General features: G+C 51.8%; 1 protein-coding gene across 1 annotated transcript; it reads left to right on the top strand.

The window, feature by feature from the left end:
- Window positions 1–5,724: 5,724 nt before the first annotated feature.
- GPR149 (G protein-coupled receptor 149) lies at window positions 5,725–14,311 on the top strand. Its single transcript, XM_066193900.1, has 4 exons — window positions 5,725–6,663; window positions 7,511–7,703; window positions 8,321–8,718; window positions 13,480–14,311. Exons 1-4 carry the CDS (start codon window positions 5,725–5,727, stop codon window positions 14,044–14,046), a joined length of 2,097 nt encoding a protein of 698 aa, XP_066049997.1. The 3' UTR covers window positions 14,047–14,311.
- The last annotated feature ends 32 nt before the right edge of the window (window positions 14,312–14,343 follow it).

Genomic DNA, 14,343 nt, shown 5'->3' with positions numbered 1-14,343 from the left:
CCCCGCCGCTGCCTGGCCTCGCCCTGAGTGCATCTTACCTGGAAACAGAGCAGAAAAAACCATCCTTTCTGGGAAAATGAGTGTGGAGGAAGTCAAGAAGAAGTGAAAATCTCCCCCTCTATTGTTCCTACCCCAATCCAAGCCCTCCTTGGGGCGTTATGGTGATGTAGGGAGAGACTCCCTTGCCTGCTCCCGTCCAGCAGGTGAGCAGCGAGGAAAGAAGGAAATGTCCATGGAAATGACTTCACTGTGTCCTATCCATGATGCAAGGGCAGTCATTTCATTCTCGAGCTTGGAGAAGGCAGTTTACGAAGGCACGGTGGGTTTTCTCCTGGGAACACAGTAAATGAGTGCAGGATCTTTCTGGCAGTTTTTCTTTGCTCACTGTGGAAAACTGAATTCTCCTGACGTGGGTTTATCTGGGCAGGGAGGTGCAGGGGAGCAGACTGAGGGCGGTGGGGAGCAGGGCAGTGCAGCAGCTCCTCAGTGTGTGCAGGTCCTGGGAGTGCAGCTCTGGGGGACGGTGAATTCCCCACCAGCCAGCCCTGGACGTCACGCTGACGCAGCTGTGGCCATTGACCACCCGGGAGGGAGCAGAGCTCTGCCAGCAGCAAAGTGTTCTGTCAGCCCTGAGCAGGAACACACGGGGCTGTTCATTTGCACTGCAGATGTTCCTTCTGTTGTTTCACCTGCAACTTGTTTTGCAACTTGCAGTTGTGTTGGGACAACGTGTGCCGTTTTCTGTGCCTTTGGGAAGCCACTGACTCCAGTTTTTCTGGATTGTGATATGATTTCCACAAGAATTTGGCTTAGTCGTTTTGTTTCCTTTTTCTACCTCAATGTCTTTTCTCTTAAATATCTTCTAAACATTTCTAGAGACCAATATTTATTGTCTGCTCGTGGCTGCAGTGCTGCACTCGCATTAAGTGCCCCAGGTGCCCCACAGGGAGTTGCTGCTCTGATCGTGATTTGCTGTTTGATTGAAATCTTTTCAGTGGAACATAAGTGGGCATTTAAGGTTCCTACTACATCTGTAAGTGGCCTTGGCAATGCTCAGTGCTAAATCCATCCTGTGCTTAAGCAGTTCACAGTTACCATTGTCATGGTGACCTTTGCTGTCATCCTCGTTCAAATCTGGCAGGAGACAAAGGGTGGAACAGTTCTGAGAAGCAGAGGAGAATAAAAAAAGCTCATTAATATTTCACTGAAGAGTGGTGAACGAAATCACAGCTACTCCCATGAATTCTCCTATCAGCAGGCAAAATGGAGTGGAGAGATCCTGGCACTGGCAGACGTTTTTCTGGTGGGAAGAATTCAGCAACACCTTCTGTCGGAAGAGATTTGGGGGGATTTAAGAGACGTGTTCTCATTGAACAAGGAGCTGTGCCAAACCTGACCATCCCCAGTTCTCCCAGTGCCTGTTGCTGAAGGTTAGAGACAGCCAGTGAGTGATACCAGAACATTGCCTTAAGATCTTTGTTCTGTTTTAGTTGAAATTGAGGACTGAAGGGAGGCTGGGCATTGTCAAAGAAATAGGAACTTTACTGTCTCAAAATAGGATAGCAGCTAGGACACTCTTAGGGGCTCAAAGACCAGTGATATCTTCACTGTGAAAAGGTTTCTGGCAGGTCTTTCAGAGGCAGTGATATATGAGACATTAAAATAATAACGGAATCTGATTCAGGAGCCAGCTCAATTTCAGAACGCTGTGCCACTGGATGTTGTCAGGCCCTGGTGGAGTGCCGGCACAGGAGTGAATAATACAAAATCTGCTATAAAAGCACTGGTAAAATGGCCAGGAAAACAAAATTACTGCACCTTTTCCTATGAAATAAATCTCCTTTCTGTCCCCTAAGGCTTGTTTCCTGCCATTTGTGAGAAAGAAAGACCCATTTTGCCATCTAATGCAGCTTACTCCAAACGAGTTTCAATTTTCTCTAGACAATGAATTTTTTTGCAGATCCTAACAACTTGAGGAGTTCCACCAGTAAAGGCTTTTGATGGGATACTGAAAATGGGGTTATCTAACTTAGGCTCAGGGTCTAACAGTAACCTACTTTTCCAATGCATGTGGCAGCATCTGGGCATGTAATCCTGGGCAAAAAGTGTTCCAGGTGATTGAAAATAATGCCAACACCCCAGCCCAAAAATAAAGCCATCATTTTGGCCTTGGACTTAACAGTTTATCTCTGAGGTTAATAACTGTAAACTAAAGAAAGTTGCATATTTGCATTCATTTTTGCACACATAGCAGTGAAGTTAAATTTAGTTTGTTAAAAAAACCCCACAAAAAATTCCATGTAAGCATACAAATCAGGCTGTTTTGTGAAGCTCAGTAAACATAAAGGAAGCAGCATTTTAATCGAAATGAGGAATTGCATCCTAATCACCTCTCAGCACATGCATATTTCATAAGTACATGTTCTGCAAAGCTAAGGCTGTGTAAGGGGCTGCTGATCCTCAGTTCTCATCTCCTCAGCTCTCCCAGCACAGACCAGTTTCTGTCCCTGCAGAAACCAGGATAATGGGAACCACACCTGCTAATGTATGTGGGAAATGTTGGATAAAATAAAATAGAGCAGCACCATGCCGTGGTGAGGAACACAGCCCACTCTGCTCCCAGGACAGCTGCTGCTCCCTGCCTCTGCAACCTGCAGGGCAGAAGCACTCGGGTCCCTCTTTGTCCCCAGATAAAGCTCACATGAGGGCCTGGGGCTCCCTTGGAGGAGCTGGGTGTGCCCAGGGGTCCCCAGTGATGGCTGTTTTACCAACAGTGACACTGATGGAGCCTCCACGTCCCTGTGAGGAGAGTCCAGTTTGTCATCAGCCCCAGGGAACGAGAGAAACACGTGAATTGAAAAGGTTCAGTGTTTGAAAATACTTGGGCTTCTTCTCAAGCATTAATTATCTCTTTTATCTTTCTCTGAAACCTTCATCTCTGAGGCATCGAGCCATGGTTTCCATCTAGGCTGATGGAGAAGATGTTTATGGCAAGGCTTTCCATCGTCCCTGTATCCTGCTGACACACTCTGACCAGCCTGTGCTGGCACTAAGCCTGGCTTCTGCAGTCTCTGTCACAGTCTGACTCTCAGAACCGCAGATCAGAGAGGCTGGAACTGTCCCTGCAGCTGAAAGGCTGCTTGCTAAGTGTGATTTTATGGTGTTTGGGAGGTTTCCCCTCACAATCTCATTAAAATATTAATGAGTTCTTTCTCTTGACTGGAATCATTAATAAATGCTTGATGTCAGTGGCATAGCTCTGCACCTCCTTTCTGGATGGATCTTTCAATATTCCACATTCCCAGTCTGAACCCTCCTAGCCAGGGTAGAGCCCCAGGGCAGAGCTTTGCCTTGTCAGGTGTTCATCCCCTGAGCATCCCTCCCTCGGGGATGTGGGGCTCTGTGCCCTGCAGAATGCAGAGTCTGACCCTGCCAGGGCTCTTCCCAAGGCACAGATTCCCAGGAATTACAGCTGGAGGCAGCCCTGGAGCCCTGGGCTGAAGGTTCCCCATCAAATGCAGGGTGTAGGTGAGAGCAGTGCTAACCAGCCCTGCTCTTACACAAGTTCCTGGTTCTCTAGAGGCAGAATTTGGTTCCAGAGCTTTCAACCTGCCATTAACACTCGATTTGATCGCAGCTCCTGGGGCTGAATTTCCCAGTCTGCTCCCTCTGCCTTCCTTGGAGCTGAGTGGGAGAGAAGGTGATGGGGAAGTAAAGATGGAGCAATGAAGGGCTGAGACGACCCACAGCTGAGCTCTTGGGAATACACAGTGGGCAAGGAAATGTACAGTTTTACACATGATTCTTGCAGCCATTACTTTTATCATTATTGAAGAAAGTTCCATGCACACAGCTGATTTTCTGCTACTTCCAGATGAGGTCACAGCTGGGTCACTCCAAGCATCTGCCATCTTCTTTTTCTATCCCCTCCCTTCAGAAAGGGATAACAGTTTCCTCAGCAGTCTGGTTTCCACGTTTTACCCTCCCTGTGCAGTTTTCCCCAGTGGTGTGGTGTCATTGTTTTCTTCTCCAACATGCCACAGACGTTCCAAAGCAGGAGTGGTTCCTGAGCAGTGTCCATGGCTGGGTTTGCTCAGTGTGGGTGTGACCTCACTGACACACTGGGTCACAGGTGTCCTACTGCTGCTACAGCGACACAGCAAACCCAAAATCAAACCCAAATTCTAGCCCTGCTCCTTTAGAAAATTCGGGACATGGGGGGCAGTGATAACTGGAGGAAACCTTCACTATATTGCAGTTATGATAAAAGCTGCCACAGAGAGTGCAGTTCAGATCACAGATACACTGTGTGAGAAGACAAACTGAATGTCACCTGCCTTGAATGGGCAAGGCAATAAAAAGTGCCTTTCCTCCCAAGAACACTGACGGACATTTCCCTCCAAACACAAACAGGAGGCACGGGACGGGCTGCTCTGCCCGCCGTGTCAGAAAGCTGCCGAGAGGCAGGGGAAGAAAGGAATCAGGGGCAGGGAAATGCGTGAGGAGGAAGATCCTGAGGGAACTTGCAGGAAGTCCGTGTTGCTCTCTGCCGTCGGGGCAGGGTGCCTGTGATGGCTGAGGGTACAGCAGAGCAGTTTTGCAGCCCCAGAGGAAGCTCGGGTTGGGGTGGTGCGAGGAATGGAAGTTTCCAGACCCCTGGCTGAGCTGAGCGGGCAGAGGGCAGATGCCAGCGGGCTGCCTGACACAGCTCCGTGCTGTTCCCGAGGGTGGCCCTGAGCGTGTCCCGAGCATCCGTGTGCCCATGGGACTGGCAGTGCCGGGGGGCAGAGCCCGTCCTGCACTCCCCGAGCCCCTGGGACTGGCAGTGCCGGGGGGCAGAGCCCGTCCTGCACCCCCCGAGCCCCTGGGACTGGCAGTGCCGGGGGGCAGAGCCCGTCCTGCACCCCCCGAGCCCCTGGGACTGGCAGTGCCGGGGGGCAGAGCCCGTCCTGCACCCCCCGAGCCCCTGGGACTGGCAGTGCCGGGGGGCAGAGCCCGTCCTGCACCCCCCGAGCCCCTGGGACTGGCAGTGCCGGGGGGCAGAGCCCGTCCTGCACCCCCCGAGCCCCTGGGACTGGCAGTGCCGGGGGGCAGAGCCCGTCCTGCACCCCCTGAGCCCGGAAGGGATGCGGGCACTGCAGCCCGTGTGCGAGCCCCGGAGCAGCTCGGGGCTCGGGGAGTGACATCCTCGGCTGACATCAGCTCGCCGTGTTTGCATTGGATTCCGGGGCCGGCTCGGAGGTGTGGCTTGGCGGGACCCTGCCCGGGCTGCCCATCCAGCCGGGGCTGGCGGCATCCTGCCTCCATCGGTGTCGGCTCTGCCGTCCTGCCGGCACCGGCTCCTCCCTGCCGCAGCCCCGGCAGCCTGTCCTGCCGTGTGTGTGCCCGAGCCACCGCTCGCCTCCAGCCGCGCTCCTGAGCGGGGCAGTGCCCGCCATCCCCAGGGGAACGGCATGGGGACACCTCGGCAGCCCCATTCCGCCGTCTGCCAGCACGGGAACCCTTCTGAAGAATTCCATTTTTTCAGCACCTTTGCTGCTTCATTGTTGCCTGGCTTTTTGAGAGCATGAGTTCTGGTCATTAGGGGTGCTGCCACCTGAATATTTCTTCATCAGATGCCACAAAGGAGAGTCTAGGAAAACAAAGAAACTTGGGATGTGGAGCTGACAGTTCTGGTTTCAGCTGATGAAAACTTGCAGAATCAGTGAGAAGGCAAAGAAAAAAATGCCCAGGACAATGTCGGTAACTCCTGGCAATTTGTCACTCAATGAGACGAGCTTCACTGAGAATCACAGCCTCATGGACAAACACAGTGAGCAGAGAACTTGGAATATCTTTTTGTTCTGCTTGACTTCTGCCATTGCACTCGCAGCCCTTCTGGGCAGCATTTATTCACTAGTTTCCCTGCTGAAACTGCAGAACAAAACCACGGTTTCGATGATTGTGACCTCTTTGGCAGCAGATGATCTGATCAGCATCGTGCCAGTGATTATTTTCATGCTCATGCAGTGGTCAAGCGAAGTCCTCCCCCAGCCTCTGTGCACCACCTCAGCGTTTATGTATTTATTCCAGGGCATTTCTAGCAACCTGAAAGGGTCTCTTATAGTTTCTTACAACTTCTACACCCTCAGGACGTCCGGGACCCTGAGCTGCAGCTCCTCCAAGCGCCGTGTGAGCGTGCTGTGGGCCATCCCCACCATCTGGACTGTCAGCCTGCTGCTGTGCATTTTGCCTCTCTGTGGCTGGGGCAGGTACATGCCCACGTCCTGGGGCTGCTTCGCCGACTGTGGCAGCTCCTACATCCTGTTTGTGGTGGTCGTGTACTCGCTGTGCCTCTCCCTCCTGGCGGTGCTGGCCGTTCCCCTCTCGCTGCGCCTGCTGTGCTCAGGTGAGCCGCGGCTGCTGCACACCGAGCACCCGCAGGGCTCTGCAGCCTTCACCTCCCCCGGGACGCCGTGGGGCTGCGGGGCTGCTGCCCCTCCGCTGGCCCTGCTGGACCCTGGGGACAAAACCCTGAAGCCTCTCCAAAGCTCGGAGGCGGTTTTTGGGAAGGGCGTGGCTGAGAGCAGCGCACACGGCAGGAGCTTCACGGTGGGCTTTGCCCAGAAACGATTCTCGCTGATCCTGGCACTGACCAAAGTCCTTCTCTGGCTCCCAATGATGGTAAATTCTCGGCTGGCTTCACTTTCCAATGCTCACTTACATTTCAGTGGGATGTCACCTGTGGGCCATGGATTGAAACAGATGAACTGTGGCCATTGCAGTTGTTCCTCGTAGTGTAGTTGTGCCAGCAGAAGTCCTCTCCAGCAGGTCCGTGTCACCGCATGCGTTTAACTGGTGCCCAGCGGCTTTGGCAGAGCCTGGGTGATCTCTCTGACGCTCTCTCATCACACATTCATGTCACACGAATACCTGGGGCAGTGAGGTCCCCCTTTGGCACCACCAGCTGTGGGACAGGGTTTGCTCAGCGTTCTGGGGCTGGGGACTGAGCTAAGGGCCCCTCTGTCCTGTCCTCTGAGACACATCCTTTGGGTTAAAAAATAGGAGTTTGGTAGAAAAATGCAGTTTGGTGGTGCCTTTGTAAACACGGTAGTGCTGGGGCGGGAGGGAGTGCTGTTGTGTGCATGTGTGTGTGTTTGGGAACAGGAACCTGAGAAAGGGATCCGTGGGGAACAGGGAATGACTGGGGCACTTACCCCTGCCCTCGGGTGTGTGAGGCTGGGGCTCCTCGGTTCCACATGGGACTGGCTGGCACTGGGAGCTGTTCAGTGGTGCTCACCATCTATATTTAGCTTCAGTAGGGACTTTTCTGAGAAATGCAGCATGAGAGGAGAGCAGTCAGCATGTTTCCTCTGCTGTCTGTTGGAGCCACAACTGTTGCCCTCAGCAAACACTAATGACAATCTGCGTCTTACAGTGGTGGCATATTCATAGCGAGATGTTCTCTTTGTTCCTGGAAGCATCTCATGTGCCCAGAGTGATTTAAATTTCAAAATGCTCTGCCTTTCAGACACAGGTGGCTGTCCAGTACATCACTGGGCTGCAGAGCCTTTCATTTGAGACCCTGAGCTTCCTGCTGACCGTGCTGGCTGCCACAGTCACGCCGGTGTTTGTCCTGTCACAGCACTGGCTCCACCTGCCCTGCGGCTGCATCATCAATTGCAGGAGGAGCTCCTATGCAGTGTCTTCACAAGATGCCACAGGTAAGGGTGGAAGGGTTGCCTTGGTGCAGCAGAGGTTGCCAGACCTTCCCTGTTCACCTTCTTGGCACCTTCCAGAGCCCTGTTTTATCTTGGGCATTATGTAAAAACAGCTAGAGGAACAGAGTGGGTCAGGTGGAAGGGACTCACGGGGATCATCTGGTCTCGGCTGCAAATGTTAAGGGCTAAACATTTCTGAGATGTGGGAGTTGTTTCCCATTCTCAGGAGTGAAAATCCTCTGCCTTCAGTGGATGAATTCCTGCCATTCCCTCCTTGTTCAGGGAGAAAGAACTACAGGATCTTAGAGAAAAGCCATCCTCAGTGCATGGCTTTCGCTTGCTTTAAACACATTATCCAGGTGCAGAATGGCCTGTGCTGCCCCTGCTGCCCTTTCAGCCACTTTCCCACAGAGAACAACTGCACTTCATCTAGAAGGCAGTTCCTTCTCAGAAGTCTTTCTTCTCAACAATTCATTTCTTTCATGGAGGGAAAATTGCCTATTTCCAGCAGGAGCTGGATAATTTATTCCGTGTTTTAGCACATCATTTGCATTGTGTTTGTAATCTCATTTTTCTTTTTGGTCTCAACCCCTAACACGGTTTCTTTCCTCCCTGCCCAGCCAAGCGCAGCGGGTTTGAGTTCAACCTGTCCTTCCAGCGAGGCTATGGAATGTACAGGATCTCCAGGGAGAGCCCTCCCCACCCCAGCAGTGATGGCAAATCCACATCCTACCACAGCCTGGTGAGTTCTGACTGCGAGGAGCCTGCCAGGGGCACTGACCCCGGGATGGTGCCCATGGCCCTGGGACACGGCTCCTGGGGCACCCCTGGGGACACTGGGCCCCCAAACCCCGCTGCTGCTGGGCCAGGGGCCTGCCAGGGCCACCAGAGCACAAAGTGTGACCCAGCAGCGTTCCCTGAGGGACCAGAGTGGAGGCTGTTCCACGAGGAGAGCCACACGCCAGAGCTCGCGGACTGGGAGTGGAGCCGGAGTAAATCCGAGAGGAACCCTCGGCAGGTAAAGGAGGAATTTATTCTTTTCTGATAATTCCTTTTAAAATAGGAATGATTTATGAAATAGGGATGATTTTTAGTGACATTGAGACTTCTATTAGTCCTGTCTTTTAGTAAAACTCACACACGGCATTGTATAAAGTTCAGTAACCACAGACTGGTTACTGTGTGCAGGGGCTGACCCTGCAATAATTTCTCACTTGTCTTCTTAATCATGGGGTCTTCTTATTTAGTGTGCACCTGCATGACTTGTATATGGTAAGAAGTAAGTATGAATTATGTTACTTTATCTGAATGAATAGGAAGTTTCTCTCCAAAAGATGACATTTTCCAGGGAATTCCACTGTGGAATTCAGTGGCCCTTGGGCATTCCAGTAGGTGGGAGTGGGGTAAGAGTCCTCATGAAGTCAGTGAGACAGGAGCTCAGGAAGGCTCCAGGGTGGAAGGGATCTCTGGAAGTCACCTAATCCAACCCCTGCTCCAAGCAGGGTGACTTCAGAGCCAGGTCAGCTCATGCTCAGCCTTTGCACACACACACAGGAGATGGAAAACATGTGTTTTGTATTAAAATACGGGAATCTCTCTCCAGCTGATAAACACAAGTTTATCATCTGAGTCACAGCAGCAATTTGGCTGATATTTCAAATCTGACTGATCATCCCTTTCATAAAAAACCCAATGCTCACTCTGTTGCAGTGTGCAGAGATGAATTCCTGCATTTAGGGGCAAGAGGAAGTGATGACTCAGCCTGGTTTTGATCTGCCAGTTTTTGCCAGGGCCTCATGTGCCATGTACAGCTGGCTTAATAAAATCACTGTATCAGGCTCATAACTGTGCCTCTCATTGCAGGAGTTTCCAGATGATGTTTTAAAAAACAAATTCCTTCCCCCATGTCCCCTGGTGCCAGCTGACTGCAGCCCCAGGACTGCAGCAGGTACGAGCAGCTCTTTGTGAGCAGCTGGCAGAGGCTGACTGGGGGTGTTTTATGTGCCCTGGGGCCTGCCATGGCACTTTTGGACATACTCTTCCCTTCCTGCATTACAAAGAATCACAACTCATCCACTTCTGACACCTTCCCAGGTATAACCCAGTGCCAGGCACCAAAGCTCCCGTGGGGTGAAAGTTCCAGGCTTTGGGGCCCCAGCTCTGCCTGGTTCTGACATTCAGCAGGAGCTGCCAGAGCCCCACAGCTGACATTTGCTTTGCAACTGGCAAAGGGCAGAGTGTGAAACCCCTGCAAGCTTTGTTAAAGTCACTTTAGTGCATTGCTCAGGTTTATGTTGGATGAAAGATCAGTTTGGGCCACACATTAATAAGCTGAAAACCGCCTCCTGCATTCATCCTGCCTGAAGTCCCAAAGTCCAGGAAAAGCCTCTCTGTTCTCATCACTCTGCATTTCCCACGTGTGTGAAAGAAGGAGACTCCCCGTGGCATTGACTGGCCACAACCTTCTGCAGGAAATACTGGGGTTCTTCTGAGAGCCCACAGATACAGGGGCTCTTACTGGAGTGCTGCTGATTTTCTCTCCAGGAGGAGAAGCTGGAAGAACTGGCAGTAGGAGGGAGAGCAGCCATCCCCGTGGATGTGGGATCAGAGTTTGATTGAGCTGTTTGAAGAGCAGGACAGGACTCAGGATGCCTTTGGTTTCCTCTGGAAGCTGTGGGCTTGGAGAGTGGCACTTCCTTGGGGTGGCAGTAAGGACTGTGGAGCTGCTTGTCTCTTCATTGTCTGTTCTGTGAGTAGAGCTGCTCCATCAAAGTGTTTTCTCTGGAATAAGAGCGGCATGAGAGAATGAGGCACCAGGGTTTATTGAATACATGAAAGGATGGCTGTAACGGAGAGGGAGAGAGAAAATTGTACTTGTCATTGCTAACTCCTGCTCGGCTGCATTTTTGAAAAATACCTTTAACATCTCATCAAATACCCATGTATCTCCCTTCCTAAAGAGATTGAGTGTAAATATGTCATGTCTGATTTTGTCTATGCTTCAGTGCCCTCAGGCAACAGAAATCTCCAAGGCTGGCAGTTGGTTCCAGGCTTGCTGATTATTTTTCTCTGCCTCATCTATGGGTTGCCTCAAGGAAGCTCTTTGAAGAGGCTCTGCACAGGCCCTGTTTATGTGCCCTGCAAGGAAAGAGAGGGGGAGGCTGTGCAAGTGACCTCACTGAGGCAGGACTGTTTTAACATGAGAAATACTCAGCATCTCACTCGCTGCAGGAAAGTTGTGAACATTCCCTTAAGCACCAGGCCCAGCACAGAAGCTGAGTTAGGGATGGCCTTGAAGGTTCTCATTGCCTCCCACTGTGGGAATCTGCACTGCCTGCAGCCTTGCTGATGTGCTGAGCTGTTCCCATCGGGGCTCTCTCTGCTCGGTGGCTGGAGCTTGTTCCTGATTTCCAGAGAGGTTCCTGTGGCTGGAAAATCGATGTAACATTTCATCTTCATCTCCTCACTTTGCTCCCACAGGCATGTGCGCTGTGTGATGCTTGCTGGCTCCCTGCTGCAGTTCTGCTGCCCTTGGCTCTTTCTGGAACTGCAGAGGAATAGCGAGGGTAGAAACATTTGCCCAGGAGCTCCGTCCAGCTCCTACAGCACTTCCCTCCAAGGTGTCCTCACCTTGGATGCTCTGTTGCACCTCCTGGTACTGACTGATACAAATCCAGGTCTGTCTGCACTGGCAGGCCAAAGGCAAGTGCTGGGCTCAGGCCATCTGAGGTGAGCTTGTCTCTTCCTGCCATCCCCCCTTGGCTCTGCATTTACTGCAGTCAGCCTCAGAAAAGGCAAATCATGGCAGTAATTAATTTCACTGCAGCTAATCTGCATATCTAGGGAAGTAGAAGACTAAGCCTCTATTTTAAAACAAACAGAAAACTCACTGTCTCTGGAAAGCAAAAGCTGGGATCCTTGCTGGAAATACTCTAAAAATAGCCCTTTTCATCTCAAGCTGTGTTTGACCAAAGTAATTAGCAATGCAAACTCCTCAGGGCTGTTTTAGATTGCTGGTTTTCTGTTTGGGAAGGCAGCATGGCCCAGGGGGAGCAACACGGACATGGCACAGCCTGTGTGTGCTCTTGGGGCTGCCCCTGTGCAGAGACTGTCTCAGCAGGAGGAGCAGATTCCAGTCCCTCTGGGATTCACTGGGACACTGCTGGCCTGTCCCAGGGCCTGTGGAACCAGCAATTGTGGGGGACAGTCTACGGAGTGCCTTGTGCTTGAGGCTGTCACCAGCCACTGTAGAACCAGCTGGGATGGAGTCCCAGTGTCCCACTCAGCCCCCAGACACTGCTCTGACCATTTCCAAATGGAAATCTGTCTGTCAGAGCCTGTTCAGCTGCTGTGGGGCTCAGATACATCCCAGCCTGTTCCCTATGGACAACATCCTCCTGGTGAATCCAGCCCAGACCCTGCTCAGGCACAGGGAACGGGACAGGGAACCCGGTCCTGACCCACGGGGATGGTGGGGAAGGTTCTGCCTCATGGCAACCACAGCTCCTCCCGTCTTCTGTGAACTCTGGAAGGGAGATGTATAATTAAACAATGAGGGGATCTTCTTGATCGATTCTGCAGGGGTTTCTCTGCTCAGAATGCATCAGCATTCCGGAAGGAATAAGGACATTTGCGATTTATTTCACCGGGATTTTTTTGTCTTTGCTGGTCCATGGAGCTCTGTGGTGAAATCCCTGTCCCAGATGCCGACAGGCAGAACATCCTCCAGGCATTGTGGGCAGGGGCTGCATGGGGGGTGCCCTGAGGTGGGGAATGCTCTCCACAAGGAGTGGAACTTGGTGAGGGAAGGGTGGGAGCTGAAGGCAAAGAGCTGAACTGCAGGGAACCGTGGGAGTGGGAGGCAAAATACTCCACAGGATGTACCAGTAGGGTCTGGTTTGCTGGTGGATTCCTATTTATTGCCACGGATGTGTCATGAGAAGCAAAAATGGGCATTTAACAATGGTGTCAAGGACATGATAAAGGTAATTTTCTGTTCTCATTAATAATAATTTATACTGAAAGTAATTCCAGTAACAATCAGTGTGACCTGGCTATACCTAAACCCAGGATAAATGCATTTATCCCTCCCTTTGGCCTCATAACCACGAGTTTAGTCCCAGCACTTGTATCCACAGTGCTCCCCAGAGCACAGCATTGTGATTTGCAGGGACAAATGGATTCTGTGCTTTAGAAACAGGTAGAAGTGTCTGGAATTGAACATTTCCACTGGAACTGTTCCAGTGGGAAATGACAGCATTCAGTGTCTGCCTGGTTAGTGACTGGGCAGTGACACAGGAGACTTGATGGATCTTTTTCACTTTGACAGTAAATACTGATTTCTCAAGAGAAAATTGAGAAGACTTTCAGGAAGAGGCACTAAGTGACTGGGAACTGTCTCATCCTCCAGACCTGGAGCGTTCATTCCAGCAAGTGGAGGTTGCTCATTCTCCCTCCAGGTGTCTCATGTCCAGTCTGACAAATCAATGAGTTTGATTAAACAGGACATAACCTTGCTCTGAAGGAATCAGCTTCTATTTAAACTCCGTTTTTCATATTCTATAGATTCCATAGTGAGTCACAGTCACTTGGGACCTCATACACTAAGGTGCATAATAACACAAAACCCCTCTTGGTACCCTTTCAAGTCATAACTAGCGAGTGTCTAAAATTGTGCAAGGAGCAGGCAGTATGAGGAGCTAACAGAGCACACCTGGCGGCTCGGTGATGGGGCTTCGGGCAGTGCCGAGCACTAACACGCTGTGCTTGTCCCCTGCAGCGAGCAGCCCTGGCCGTGCCCCTGTGCGCCTTCCAGGGCACCGTGTCCCTGCAGGCTCCCTCCGGGAAAACGCTCTCCTTGTCCACCTACGAGGTTAGCTCCGAGGGGCACAAAACAACCCCCACGGCCAAGAAAATCGAGGTGTACCGCTCCAAAAGCGTGGGGCACGAGCCCAGCCCGGGGGAGCCTCGGGACGCGTTTGCTGACACGAGCGTTAAGATTCACTTGGAGGTGCTGGAGATCTGCGCCAACGAGGAGGCGCTGGACACCGTGTCCATCGTCAGCAACATCAGCCAGTCCTCCGCGCAGGCACGGTCGCCCTCCCTGCGCTACTCCCGCAAGGAGAACAGGTTTGTGTGCTGTGAGCTGGGGGAAAGCGCCTCCTACTCCCTGCTCATCCCCTCGCACAGCCCCGGCAGCGACTTCAGCATCTCCATCCCCGACACCGTGGAGGCTCATCGGCAGAACAGCCAAAAGCAGCCCTCGGCCAGGGCTGGGTACCAGGAGGAGATCCAGCTGCTGAACAAAGCCTACAGAGAGCGGGAGGAGCAGGGCAGCGGCAGCTAAAGGGGTTTAATCTACACGCCTCGGCAGCTCCGACAGACAGTGCTCCCCGAGCAAAAACAGAATCAGCCGGTTGTTTCCTGTCATACCAATTTTATTTGGGTGCACTGTTTGAATCAATTCAAACTGTTAATGCTGTATCAAGGGGATAACAAATACTCAAGTGCTTTACAGCTTTCCATAGTGGATTTTAAGTTATTTATTTATATACCTATTTATTTGAGGAACACGTGTGTCTAAAGGGAATCAAATAAAGTCTCGAACTCCAGCTTTGGTGTTTGTTGGTACTGCGTGGAGTGC

This window comes from Chamaea fasciata, unplaced genomic scaffold (assembly GCF_029207755.1).
Source record: "Chamaea fasciata isolate MVZ Bird 193981 ecotype frontalis unplaced genomic scaffold, bChaFas1.0.hap1 SCAF_11, whole genome shotgun sequence".
Lineage (NCBI taxonomy): Eukaryota > Metazoa > Chordata > Aves > Passeriformes > Sylviidae > Chamaea > Chamaea fasciata.
This window is presented reverse-complemented; position numbering and strand designations above follow the sequence as displayed.

What these genes read in the sequence shown, in the direction of transcription:
- GPR149 (XM_066193900.1), top strand. Translation starts at nt 5,725, where the DNA reads ATGCCCAGGACAATGTCGGTAACTCCTGGCAATTTGTCACTCAATGAG. An exon ending in TTCTCTGGCTCCCAATGATG is followed by an intron (nt 6,664 to 7,510) that starts GTAAATTCTCGG and finishes TCTGCCTTTCAG; the next exon opens with ACACAGGTGGCTGTCCAGTA. An exon ending in GTCTTCACAAGATGCCACAG is followed by an intron (nt 7,704 to 8,320) that starts GTAAGGGTGGAA and finishes CTCCCTGCCCAG; the next exon opens with CCAAGCGCAGCGGGTTTGAG.